The following is a 12,235-nucleotide window of genomic DNA, read 5'->3' as shown; positions in this document are numbered from 1 at the left end:
CTTCCGCATGGAGAGTGTTTTAAGGCGTTTTTTTCCCTAAAAAAAAGGTCTACACTAGCTAATGTTGGAATAAGGAGTGTAACGAATAAAATAGTGGAGCTTTGGATGTAGTAATATTCGAGAAGAGCTTCTTATAGTCAAAGATCATCCAAATTGTTTTTACAAATTGTAAAAAATAGATGAAATTGAATTTAAGTTTCTCCCAAAAAAAGTATAGACAAAGTTAAGAAGAAAATTAATGAACTTTTGGATTGAGCTTAGATGTTAGAGAGCATACAATTTATAATGTTCCCATAAAACAAGAACAAAGTACAATCTCTACAGACAGACATATTTAGGGGTCTTTCAACTTTCAATTTAGCAGAAAATATAACTTGAAAAGTCTGAACTCTATAGGTTAAAAGTTGACAACAAAAACTGCTCAAAAAGCAACCAAAATAAATGTGCTCAGAAAAGATGACTTGTGGCTAATAAACTTCAACATTTACACTATCTTTTCCTGTATGTTCAAGGCCAAAGTCTGACACTCTTATTTGATTTAAACAATTGTGCAAAACTTCCTTTATTACCCCATCGAATCGAACCGAACCCTAAAACCTAAGCCTGAGCCACTTTTCTGATACAAATCTCCATACAATTAACCCATTTGCTAACCATTTAACCCCAATTTAACACATTTTTAACCATTTTTCTTATGTGTGCGCGTTTGTTTGGAGATGCTGTCGCCCTCTTGCACAAGATTTGTATTTTTTTGCAAACTAAATTTGGTTCGAAACATTTTGGCTTTTTCGTCTATTGCAGGGGTTTTCGTCTTTCATTCATAGTCTTACAAAAGCATAAAGTTTATGGCAATTCAAAATATAAAAAAGCTAGGAGGGACGTGTGAGACGCTTCGTACGCGTCGCTACTTTTATAACCGGTACTCCGGTGGTTTTTTCGAATTTTACATTTTTTCTACATCTGTCATTACATCACTTCTGCCGCCTAAACGCCCTTTTAGCACACTGACGCACACTGCCTGAGGCAGAGTTTGCAAGCGAGAAAGAATGAGAAACGAAAAACAAGCGTAAGCAAAGCTGCTGGACGAGGTGGGGGTAGCCACTTGAAAGTAATTTTTTCATTCTGGCTATAACGAAAATGCAATCTAATCCCAATTCGGTGATCTAATATATTAAGTAATTCCTTATGGAACCGCGTTTTTAGTTTTCATTTATCTTAAAATTGTGGATACAGTTTTCGCCATTTTAGGTGGCGTAAGGGGAATATACATAATTTGTGGGGTCGGAAACGTTTCGTTCTGTGCGTTACAAATGTAAGTCCACCTTCGAGCTCAAATACAATATACCCTATTTACTCTTCGAGTACCGGGTATAAAAGCACTCTGTTTTCTCACAGTTTTTGTGGATGTTTCGATGGGTTTTGGGGTTTGAAACAAAAGAGAGCATATCCAAAGTGGAGTTTCGGTCTTTTTTTTCTTCATCCCGAAACCATCTTTTCTGCTGCTTTGACGGCTGCTTCATTCACCATTTAGCCATTGGCTTTTAACATATTTTCGTTCGTGTTCAAGGCCATACAATGGCGCTTTCTTTTACAATAGGCGACCTTGACGCTGCTGCCGCGGCTGCGACTGCGCAAGAGCCCCCCAACGCGCTTCGTTGTCGTCGTCGCTTGGCTCTTTGGGCCTGGCTTGTGATTGATGGCGTCTCTGGGAGTTTGCACGCCGACTGCCTTTGGCCGTGTCGATTTTTGTTATCACAGAGAGTCGCTGCGGACAGACAGACAGACAGACAAATTAACCCACTTAGGGTATGTTGAACGCATTGACCACTTGCCTGGTCTGCTGTTCACCTGTGGGCTCTTCTGCTGTGGCTGCCTCGGTGGCTCACCTGTTTTCATGGCCCTCTCTCATTCTCTCTGCCAGTCTCTCTTTGTGTCTCTCTGTGATTTGGGATCCTCTCCTCGCCCCCTTTCGGGTTATTGATCAGGGCAGTCGTCTACAAATAGCAACGTTTAATTTTTTTTCTGGCTTAAACGCTGACCAAAAATGTCGCAAACATTGTTGTTGTTGCTGCTGTTGGGGTTGTGCAATTGTTAACTAGTTTCCCGCTCCAGTCTTGCCCTCCGCCTTGTAGCGCAACGATGGAACGCTCTTTAGGGTCTGGGTATCATGAATGCCCTTTGATTTCGCGGCATATGGAATATGACAGGTGGTTGGATTAAAGATAATATTTGAGCAGAATGTAGAAAGAAACTGAAATATCAGTAATGCCAAATATGCGAATTCCTTACAAAATTAAAATTTAATAGAAAGAGTAATGCTAATACGGAGTCTCTTTTAAAATAAAATAAATTTTTATATGCAAAATGAAAATGCCACTTTTGCTCCGCGCTCTCTGTCTGCGGTCTCTATTTCTTCAGCTCATCCAATCGCTCTATCTCTCTTTATCGCTTCTCCTCTCTCTGTCTTTTCCGCACTTTGCTGCTCCCTCTGGCGCTGGACAATTGCAGCGCGAGGTTATTGGAGTTTTGTAATAATTTATGGGTTTGTTGTGCCCCCCGCCCTGACGCGAAGTCTGCCTTTCAATTGCCTGCATTACGATTATTAAACCAATCAAATTCAAACAAAAATAATGGTGTATAAAATATAAAACATTATTTTAGTTTTATTATGACTACGCCCTGTGCCATACCTTCCATCATTTGTCGATTATAATTACAAGCCATTTTCTCCCCGAACTGACACGTTTTTCTTCTTTGTCGCTCTTTCGTTGCTTGTCTCTCCATCTCTTTCTCGCTTGCGCGTTCTTGTTTTCCCTGCGCTGATAAATCGCAATATTACAATAATTAAACTGCAATTAAAAGCTGCATTGGGTAAATAAATTTGTAATACTCGTAACACAACGTTTATTTATACAGGCTTTGAACAATAACTAATGCTCGTGTTTTGGTTTGGGTATTTTTGTTTGTGTAAATTGTTGACATTTGTTGAGGATTTTCGTTATGGTTCAAAGTTTTTTTTTCGCGTCGTATTTGTCAATTGTGTATGCTATGTGTAAAAATTTGCTATGGAATAGAGAGATTTGAGTAGGTTTAAATATGAATAAATATAAATAAATAGAAGATATGGAAAAGTAAAACGGAAAACTTGTCATTTGTCAATTTAAGAAATGGCATGGAACATAAAAATAATAAAAACTCATATAAAATGATGTATAATTAAAAAGTATTAAAGATAATAAAAACTATTTATTTATTTGAAATATTTAAAGCCTGTACCATTTTTATACCAATTATAATTATTGTCTTTTAAAAACAATTCTATTAATATTAAATCGTTTTCAAATACAATTTTTCCCGCTCTTCAAGCGATCTGGCAATGTTTTTAAGCTTTTTCCCCACGCTAACCGAAACAAAGCCGATCTTCAAAGCTTTCGCTCTTTAAAGCTTTTGTGTAAGCCCCAGAAACGACTCTCTTAAATCAGCTGCCAAAAGCTAACCGGAAATGGTGTTGATTTCTTGGACAAACACGGAGCCCACCAACAGAAGCTGACAATACGCCAGATAACAAGCTTGTTTTCTAATTAAACCACAATTAGCATTACAATATAATCACGTGGAGCTTTTGCCCTAGCAACAAAAGCTCTGCAACAATGTGGCCAGTGGCAATCCTCTTAATGATCCCTCAATTAAGGTTTAAATAAAATGAAACTGCTGCATTTTGATCCACAACGTAGACGACAGACAACTCCACTCAGCCAGCGAAGTGTCATTTATTTAATTGAGACTCATTTGACAGTAAAACTCGAACGGGGAAAAACTAGAGGAATGTTTATAGATCAGACACCGCTGTGATTAATTCTACAACTTGTGGAATATTTATATTCTTTAAATGAGAGAACTTTAAACCCTAATTGCTCATTTAATCTATGCATAATAATCCACTTGACTCGATTTAGTAGTAGTCTTATAAAAGAGCAGTTCGCATACAATTTAGTTCCATGCCATAAAAGTTCTCTGTCCAGTTTAACGCTCAGATATTGTTTGTGATAATTGATATTGCATTTGTATAATAAGTTAGTTGCTAGAAAGTGATTTAATCGATGATTGATTTAATCTACGAATATCTTAGACAGCCTGTAGCTTAAACCAATTCATGGAATTCCTTTTTCTTTATTTAATGACTTGATTTTATAGCAAAAGGTTGCAAACTTTTTAAATTATTATTTAAAGTAGAATAGTTACCGATTGACTCAGATTAAACGTATTTTACGTACGTTATCGTCTGGGGAAGAGTGGTAAAAAAGGCAACCTGACTGATACAGACATGAATTATCTTTACCATTAAATTTTAACCTGAAATACCCTTAGTTAAATATGTCCTGTTATACCGAAACTTTCAACACATTTCTTACTACCAATTCAATCCCTAAACTCTCTGACGGCTTTTTGTTTTATTTCTTGAGAACAACACTTTAGCACTCTAGTGACGACCATTAATTCATCTCGAAGAAAAGTCGTTTAGTTAAACAATCACTTGAGTTGAGACAAGTACTTGTACCTTAGACGTGTTTACTGACTCGTAAATTATATAAAACAAACACAGAACTGAGTGTAAATAACAACAATTTAAGTAGAAGTACAGGTAGAAGTTCTCGGCTACTTTGACGTTTGTGTCGCTTTGCTTTTTGTGTAGCGGAAGGAATGTAGAGAGGCCCGTACCTTTGGTTCAGGGTTCAAACTCTAAATAATAACTACAGAATATTTTTGTGAATGAACAACGAGGCAAAATAATTTAATTTCAATTAAGAGCAGAAACCTGATATAAATTTATGACAGAGCCCTTTCATTATCTTTATAGTTAAGATTGATAAAATGGAAGGAGACGCGATCGTTTTCAATCAGCTTATTTATTATTTAAGAGACCTTTTAGCCCTTTTAATGACGCACAACCTCTGTAGGACCTGCCAATGAGTGTTTTTCCATTCCATGTCTTCTGGAGGGTCTCATTACAATAAAGGCGTCACCACAGCACTCTGAGCAGCACTAGATCTGCGCAAACAATAATACGTAGGCAACGCACTGTACAAAACCCGTTACCCAGGCACTGGGGACAAGCGGAAGTCTCGAAATTCCGACACGCTCACGGGCCCCTCTGCTTCGTTGATGATCGAGGAGTCGCAACAGCAGCCTCAGGGTATATTTACTGCAGCCTTCATATGACACGCCTCGAAAAAACAAGAGACCCCTGCCGTTGAGTCATATATTTATAGATCACTTTACTTTATATTATTTTATTTCAATTATCTTCCCGGGCAATAACCTCCATCAAGTTCGTGCCAAATAAGAGTCACCGTCTCAAGTGTATCTCTCAAGAGTGTATCTCTGTATCTATCTCTCTTGAAAGATCTAAGCAAACAATTAGCTATTCATATTTCAGTCTATGAGTGCGAGCAAGCAACAATTACATTAGAAAACTTTAGTCAAAGCAAAGACTCAAATGTGTGCAAATATTTGGTAGGTTTTTGTTGTTTAAAAACTGATACTTTTTTTGGTTTTTGTTTGGCTTTAATGGAGATGAGATCTAAGGCGGTAGATGCGGGTAGACGACGCAAAGGCGTAGGGAATAGGAAAGAGGGGGACGATTAAAGATCTAAACAGTGGCGCTTTGACTGAGAATCGGGGGAATATTGGTAATAAAAGTCATCATATAAATGGGTGAACATTTCTTAAAAATGAATCATTCAACTCAAACCCCATTCATGACTTAAAGCTCTTAAAGTACTTCATTCAGAATATTATTTAATGTCAAAACTCAAATGTATTTGTAAATATTATAAACTAAACCTTGACAATGGAAATTAATTGTAATTTTGACCCATTCCTGACTCTTGGGGGAATCACCACTAGAAAGTGGTTCTCAAAGTTAATTTTCTAGCCTTATGATCCCTTTTAATACGGGTCTGTTTGTGGCTGAATCACACGACCAACAAACCCGAAATCATTTTGACCCAATAACCCAGCTAAATGGACATGAAAAACCCCCCTTCGGGATGAGTATTCCTTGTCAGCTCAAAGTCTACGCCTCTGCGCATGCGTGTCTGCGTTTTGCCTCTTGGTGGAGCTCCAATTTTTTAATATTTATTGTTTTATATAGAAATATAAGTGTACGTTGTCATGTTGTGGCGATGGCAGTAGCATCCAATGTTTTTTCCCCCCTCCTGCTTGCCATCAAGGTAATTATTTTGTTTAGTAAACTGTATATTTTTTCGGAGGTTTTCTGTGGTTTTTATCTTTGAACCCCAGAGGGCACTTTGTGTGCTGCTATCAGGCGGCTACTCTGGCATTTGTTGTTGCTGTTGTTGCTGTTTTATGATTGTTAATGTCTCGGTCAACGCTTTTAAGTCAAGTTCTGAGCCTGTATGTCCCCTCTCTCTCTCTCTGTGTACCCCTCTCTTTTTCTGAGTGAAGTTTTTGTTTTTGTAGTGGAGTGAAGTCTGTCTGGTTCCATGTTCAGAAAACAATTTATGCGGTGTACAAAAACGATCGACGTATACGCCTGGCGTATGAGAACGCGTTCAGAAGTCCATCGTGTGGGATGCGGAATAAAATCTCAAATAAAACGTTTTGAATAACCAGCTTCAGGGAAAATTGAAGAACAGAAGAAAGTGTTTGCTTCTTGGAAGAATTTTTCCTAGATTATTCCGAGAAAAGTGCTTAATGGAACTTAAGTTTCTTTCAAAAACTTTCAAAAATAATAAAACAAATTCTTTTGGCATAGACTTGGACAGTTTTAAGTGGATTTAATTTATTGTGAAGAAATAAAGTGTGAAAAAACCATGCTAATGAAAGTAAGAAATTGCCCAAAGTGGATTATAATGAACTAATTTCAAATGAAATTATCTTAAACTTGAAATTATCATGGTGGATAATCATGAGCAAAGTTCTAGCTACAAACTACGAGACTATTTGAACTCACAACTGAAGTTTAAAGTTCTTAAAGTTAATGATAACGAGCCGAATATTCATTTACAAACACTCACAAAACACCAACCACTATTTGAGTTATTTGAGTGAAAGATTTATCGACAAAAATTTGCAGTCCAAATCCAAAACTGAAGTTTAAATTTCGTTCTGTAAAGAAAAAGTTCTCCAATATAATACGATCCACAACTACAACGAAATAAAGGCGCCCAAAGTTTTTCCACTAAAAGACAATGAGCAAAGTTCTAACCACAAATCCCTAAAGATTCCGACATAAAAACCCTCCGAAACCCCTTAAAAAATCCTGAAAAAACCCTCCGAAACTGCACTCAAAATGACAACAATCGCCCCCTGTTTGTGGTTGTGCTCAATATTACTCCTGATGAGTCCAATTTCAACATCAAACAGTCGACGCACACGACGACAGAATCGCTCCGATCAACTCCTAGCGGATATAGGAGTCCATGCGCAGAGCTACGATCCCAGAAAACTCGAAAACGGTCTACAACAATACACAAACTTTGACAGAGATTTACGACAATTATTCCTGGGCACACGACGCGTAATGTTAAATTTTGCACTGCGAAATATTGAAGATTTAAAGAATCGAAACATGCGAGAGGGCAAGATACAGCTGCCTATCTCCAAGAGGAAACCATTTCCGTGTCCCATGAACAATACGAGATCGGAGAAAACACCCACCTCCGTGGAGAAGTTACGCCCCGGAGATATCGATATTATAGCGGCTTTTGGGGACTCACTATCAGCGGGTAATGGCATACTATCGAATAATGCCATGGATATGATCAATGAATTTCGAGCATTGAGTTTTTCCGGTGGGGGACTGGAAAATTGGCGTAGGTATCTGACGCTGCCGAATATTCTAAAGATATTTAATCCGAAATTGTATGGCTTTTCGGTGAGCAATAGTCTGGTGGTTAATCATCGAAATTCACGCTTCAACATTGCCGAACCGATGATCATGTCGAGGGATTTGCCATTTCAGGCCAGAGTCCTAATCGAACTGTTGCGTCGTGATCCGCATGTGGACATGAAGCGACACTGGAAGCTGCTGACAGTTTATGTAGGCAATAATGACATTTGCTCGGATCTGTGCCACTGGGATGAACCGCAGGCGTTGCTCGACCAACATGCCAGCGATCTGAGGCAGGCCTTTCGACTGCTCCGTGATAATGTGCCACGTTTGCTCATCAATTTGATTGTAGTGCCGAATATTTTGCTCACTCTGACGACCATGAAGGAGATACCCTTTCAGTGCTTTGTGGTGCATCGTGTGGGATGTCACTGTCTGATGAACGATCGTTTGAATCGCACGCAGCGGAGTCAACGCATGGATACCCTGCGACGCTGGCAACAGGTGGATCTGGATGTGGCACGTCTGCCCGAGTTTCATCGCGAAGACTTTGCCATTGTGGCGCATCCGATGCTGGCAAATATGACGGCACCTCGACTGGAGAATGGCCACACCGATTGGCGTTTCTTTTCGCACGATTGCTTTCATTTCAGTCAGCGTGGACATGCCATCGTCTCGAATATGCTGTGGAACAGCATGCTGCTCCCAGATGATCGCAAACCACGTCCCTTCACCATTCCAGGGCTATTCGAGAGCATTGTCTGTCCCAGCGAAGAGCAGCCCTACTTTGTGGTGAGACCGGGATAGGGTCCGCTTCGCTCCTGCCCGAAGGTTACTATGGGGTTTGGGTTACATTGTGGGGACTACTGTATCGAAAGTTAAAGCTGTGTCTGTGTCTGATATAAGGTCACGTCTTAAGGTTTTATTTGTAAGTTTTGTGATTATTAAAAAGAAAGAAAGGAAGAGGTTGTTTAATTATTTGAGATGGTTTGGGGGGGAAAGATTGATGTAATAATGAAAAGAAGAGTCTAATTTTTTTGGCCAGAAGAATCGATTTGTACTCCATGAAGTTTGTTGGAAGATTTAGATTACTTTTTGAGTTGAAGATCATGGAAACAGACCAGTTCTTTATAGCCAATAAAACCCTGGAAAATAGATTTCCGCTGGGTAACGTTCATATTCTCTGTACTCGGTACTCGACGAGTAAAGAGGGTATTTTGTATTTCTGTGCGTAACACACAAAAGGAAACTTTTCCGATGCTATTAAGTATATACATTCATACATATATTCTTGATCAGCATCAACATCCGAGTCTATATCTGTCCGTCCACCTGTCCGTCCACCTGTCCGTCCGTCTGTCCAACTTGATGTGTAGAGTAGAGTCGGCATTCATTCTGTGAGGAATGATCATATCTATCAAATCACAGAATTACTAGATTGGATCATTATTATATCCAGAATGATTAATTAATTGCCAGTGGCTACCCCCACCCCGTCCATCAGCTTTGCTTATGCTTGCCTATTGTTGTCCTCATGCAGTTACCTCATGCAGTACACGAAACTTGGAGAGCTAAAAGGGTGTGCTGGCGGCAGAAGATGACAGATGTATAAAAAATGTAAAATGTAAAATGTAAAATTCGAAAAAAAGGCACAGATATACTGACTGAGTTGTGGCGCGTACGAAGCGTCTCACAAGCGTTCCAACTCGTTATATTTATATCTATCAAACTTGATGGAAATTTGAGAACTTTACCATACCTCAAAGTTGCATAAAATCGGAGTTTTCATATCATACCTTTTAAAAATATTTTCCTTGATTTATCCAAAATGTTCAAAGTTCTCCAAAATATTTAAACCCCTTACTCAAATCCCAAAAAAGCTTAACCGTCTCGCCGGCGCTCTCTGCAGATATAATCCCCCATTTTTACTGCCCTTTCCCAAACTCATCTGCTTCCTTCCATTGCCATGTGCTCTTGTTTTAACTTCTCTCCCCTGCCCCATTTGCAATTAAAATATTATGCAATTTTTAATTTATATTTTTAATTAAGTAAAATGCACTAAAAAACAATATAAACCAACGCCCACCCCTCGAATCGGTAGTCGTACACATATAAAAATTCATTTAAAAATACAATTTTTGCTTACGGGGCAGAAAAAAATATGAATAAAAAATATTTACTGGGAAAAACACCTTCCATGAACCCATGACCCCCCTTAGCCATACTGAACACCCCTCCTGCCAGCATTTTATATGGGATATGCCCCTTGTCCTCATGCTGTATGGGATATCCCCTCTACCACGCCCTTGCTGCGTGGAATATCTTCCCTATCTTCTTCCCTACCCCGTTGTTGAATATACCCCTGGATCTCCCATTCTTATAGCTGGAATTTCCTCTTGGATCCCCGTACCATTCTGCATGGAATATCCTCCTTCTGCCGGACGCTATGCGTGACAACATCGCCTGCTTATTACGTACTTCACCCGTCCCACCCCACACACTGTCACACCCAGCAACCAGCCACTACCAGACCCGATTTTAAAAATTAAAAAGAAAAAATACAAATAAAAGCAGCGCAAAAAAGGAACAAAAAAAACATCTGCGAAAAAACACCATTCGCATATGCAACGGCAACGGCGGCGGTCCACAGGCCACCTGCAAACCGGACACTTGCCAATGGGCGGAGACCAACCCCCAAAAAGGAATCTCCGGAAACGGACAACACAATATAACAAAAAAAAAAAAAATAAAAAAGAGTACAAACAGCAAAAAATATATATATGAGAAACAGTGAAAAATGTATATACACACGCCCACTGCAAACAAGGCTGCGAAAGGGGAGATGGTGAGAGGGCGGTAACAAAAAAATGAAGGCAAAAAAACGAGAAATCTGAAAAAATTGCATGGTGAAAATGGTAAATGGGAGAAGAGCAGGAAGAACCGGGCAACGATATGGAGATGGAGAATGGGGTTGTAAAAATTATATTAAAAATGCACTGTCCGAAAAAAGGGCGTAACACAAGCGTACACATACACACAAACACATAACCACACATGCACGTGGCCGCAGAAAAAAAATGTAATAATAAAAGTTGCAGTTTTTTTATACCCGGTACTCGATGAGTAAATAGGGTATATTGTATTTGTGCACATAGTGAATGTATGAACGCACAGAAGGAAACGTCTCCGACCCCATAAAGTATATATATTCTTGATCAGCACCAATAGCCGAGTCGATTAAGCCATGTCTGTCTGTCCGTCCGTCCTTCCGTCCGTCTTGTTGAGCGCCTGGATCTCAGAGACCATAAAAGCTAGAGCCACCAAATTTTGCATCCATACTTCTTTATGCTCACACTGTTACAAGTTTATTTCAAAATTAGCTCCCTTCCGCCCCCGCAAAAGGCCGAAAATCTCCCAAATCTACCATTCCGTAGAGAATGACCATATCTATCAGATCACCAACTTGTGATTCGATTGGAGCATTATTATAGCCACAATGAATAAATTAATTTGCAGGGGCTAAACCCACCCCGTCCCGCAGCTTATATTTGTTTTTTACACATTCTCTCATTCACACTCTGCTTCGCACAGTTGGCCTCTGCCTCTGACACGTCTCTGCTTCTGCCGCGTCTCTGCCCTGACTCTGCAGTGTGTTGCTCTAGGGGAGGGTGGCGAGCTAAAGGAGCGTGTTGGCGTGAGCAGTGTTGTTGATGTAGATGACAGATGAAGAAAACATTTTAAATTTGACAAAACACCGCTTACGTGGAGATGTAGTACTGAGTGCCGGGTATAAAAGTTGTGACGCGTAAGGAGCGTCTCACACGTCCCTTCTCGTTTTTCATGGGGTTGGGCCGCCATGGCGTTGATACCTCTTCATGCCCCCCGTATGCATATATCATATATGGCATCATGATATATCTACATATTACTTACATATTAAAACATTTTAACGGCACAGCAGCAAACCAAAATCAGCGACAGAGCCCGAAAACCAAACCCCAGACCCAACCCAAACCCCAGACCCAACCCAAACCCCAAACCAAATGTCCCGTTGCCGAAAAATATGCACGGAAATGTGTGCTCAGAGAGTAAATAAACCAAATGAAATCGCAAACAAACGACGACGACACTCTCATTAAGGATATAAAAAACCCCAAACAAATCTGTGGATGGAAAATTAAAACCTGGAGTCTTGATTAACCAAAAATGAGAGGCATTAGTCAGGCGAAATGGCGGTTAGAAAATATTCAGCTAAGAGAAGTTTGAGGAGAGACAATCAAAATAATAGCACACACAAGGGGGTTAGGAGGAGGAAAGAGGATGGAATTGTTAGCGTTTGATAGAAAGAGAAAGTACGGAAAGTCAGCTAGAAAGTTAGGA

The 12,235-nt window shown here is 39.6% G+C and overlaps 2 protein-coding genes across 2 annotated transcripts in view; both read left to right on the top strand.

The window, feature by feature from the left end:
• LOC117902149 (neuroguidin) overlaps nucleotides 1-12,235 on the top strand; it is a 59,117-nt gene that overhangs the window by 24,894 nt on the left and 21,988 nt on the right. The window lies entirely within an intron of this gene.
• Nucleotides 6,551-8,818, top strand: LOC117902146 (phospholipase B1, membrane-associated). Its single transcript, XM_034813283.1, has one exon. The coding sequence runs from the start codon at nucleotides 7,316-7,318 to the stop codon at nucleotides 8,660-8,662; it is 1,347 nt and encodes a 448-aa protein (XP_034669174.1). The 5' UTR covers nucleotides 6,551-7,315; the 3' UTR covers nucleotides 8,663-8,818.

This window comes from Drosophila subobscura, chromosome U (assembly GCF_008121235.1).
Source record: "Drosophila subobscura isolate 14011-0131.10 chromosome U, UCBerk_Dsub_1.0, whole genome shotgun sequence".
Lineage (NCBI taxonomy): Eukaryota > Metazoa > Arthropoda > Insecta > Diptera > Drosophilidae > Drosophila > Drosophila subobscura.
The sequence above is the reverse complement of the archived record's forward strand: the minus strand, read 5'-3'. Positions and strand labels throughout refer to the sequence as shown.

Excerpts from the sequence above, each read along its gene's own strand:
- LOC117902146 (XM_034813283.1), top strand. The coding sequence starts at position 7,316 with ATGACAACAATCGCCCCCTGTTTGTGGTTGTGCTCAATATTACTCCTG.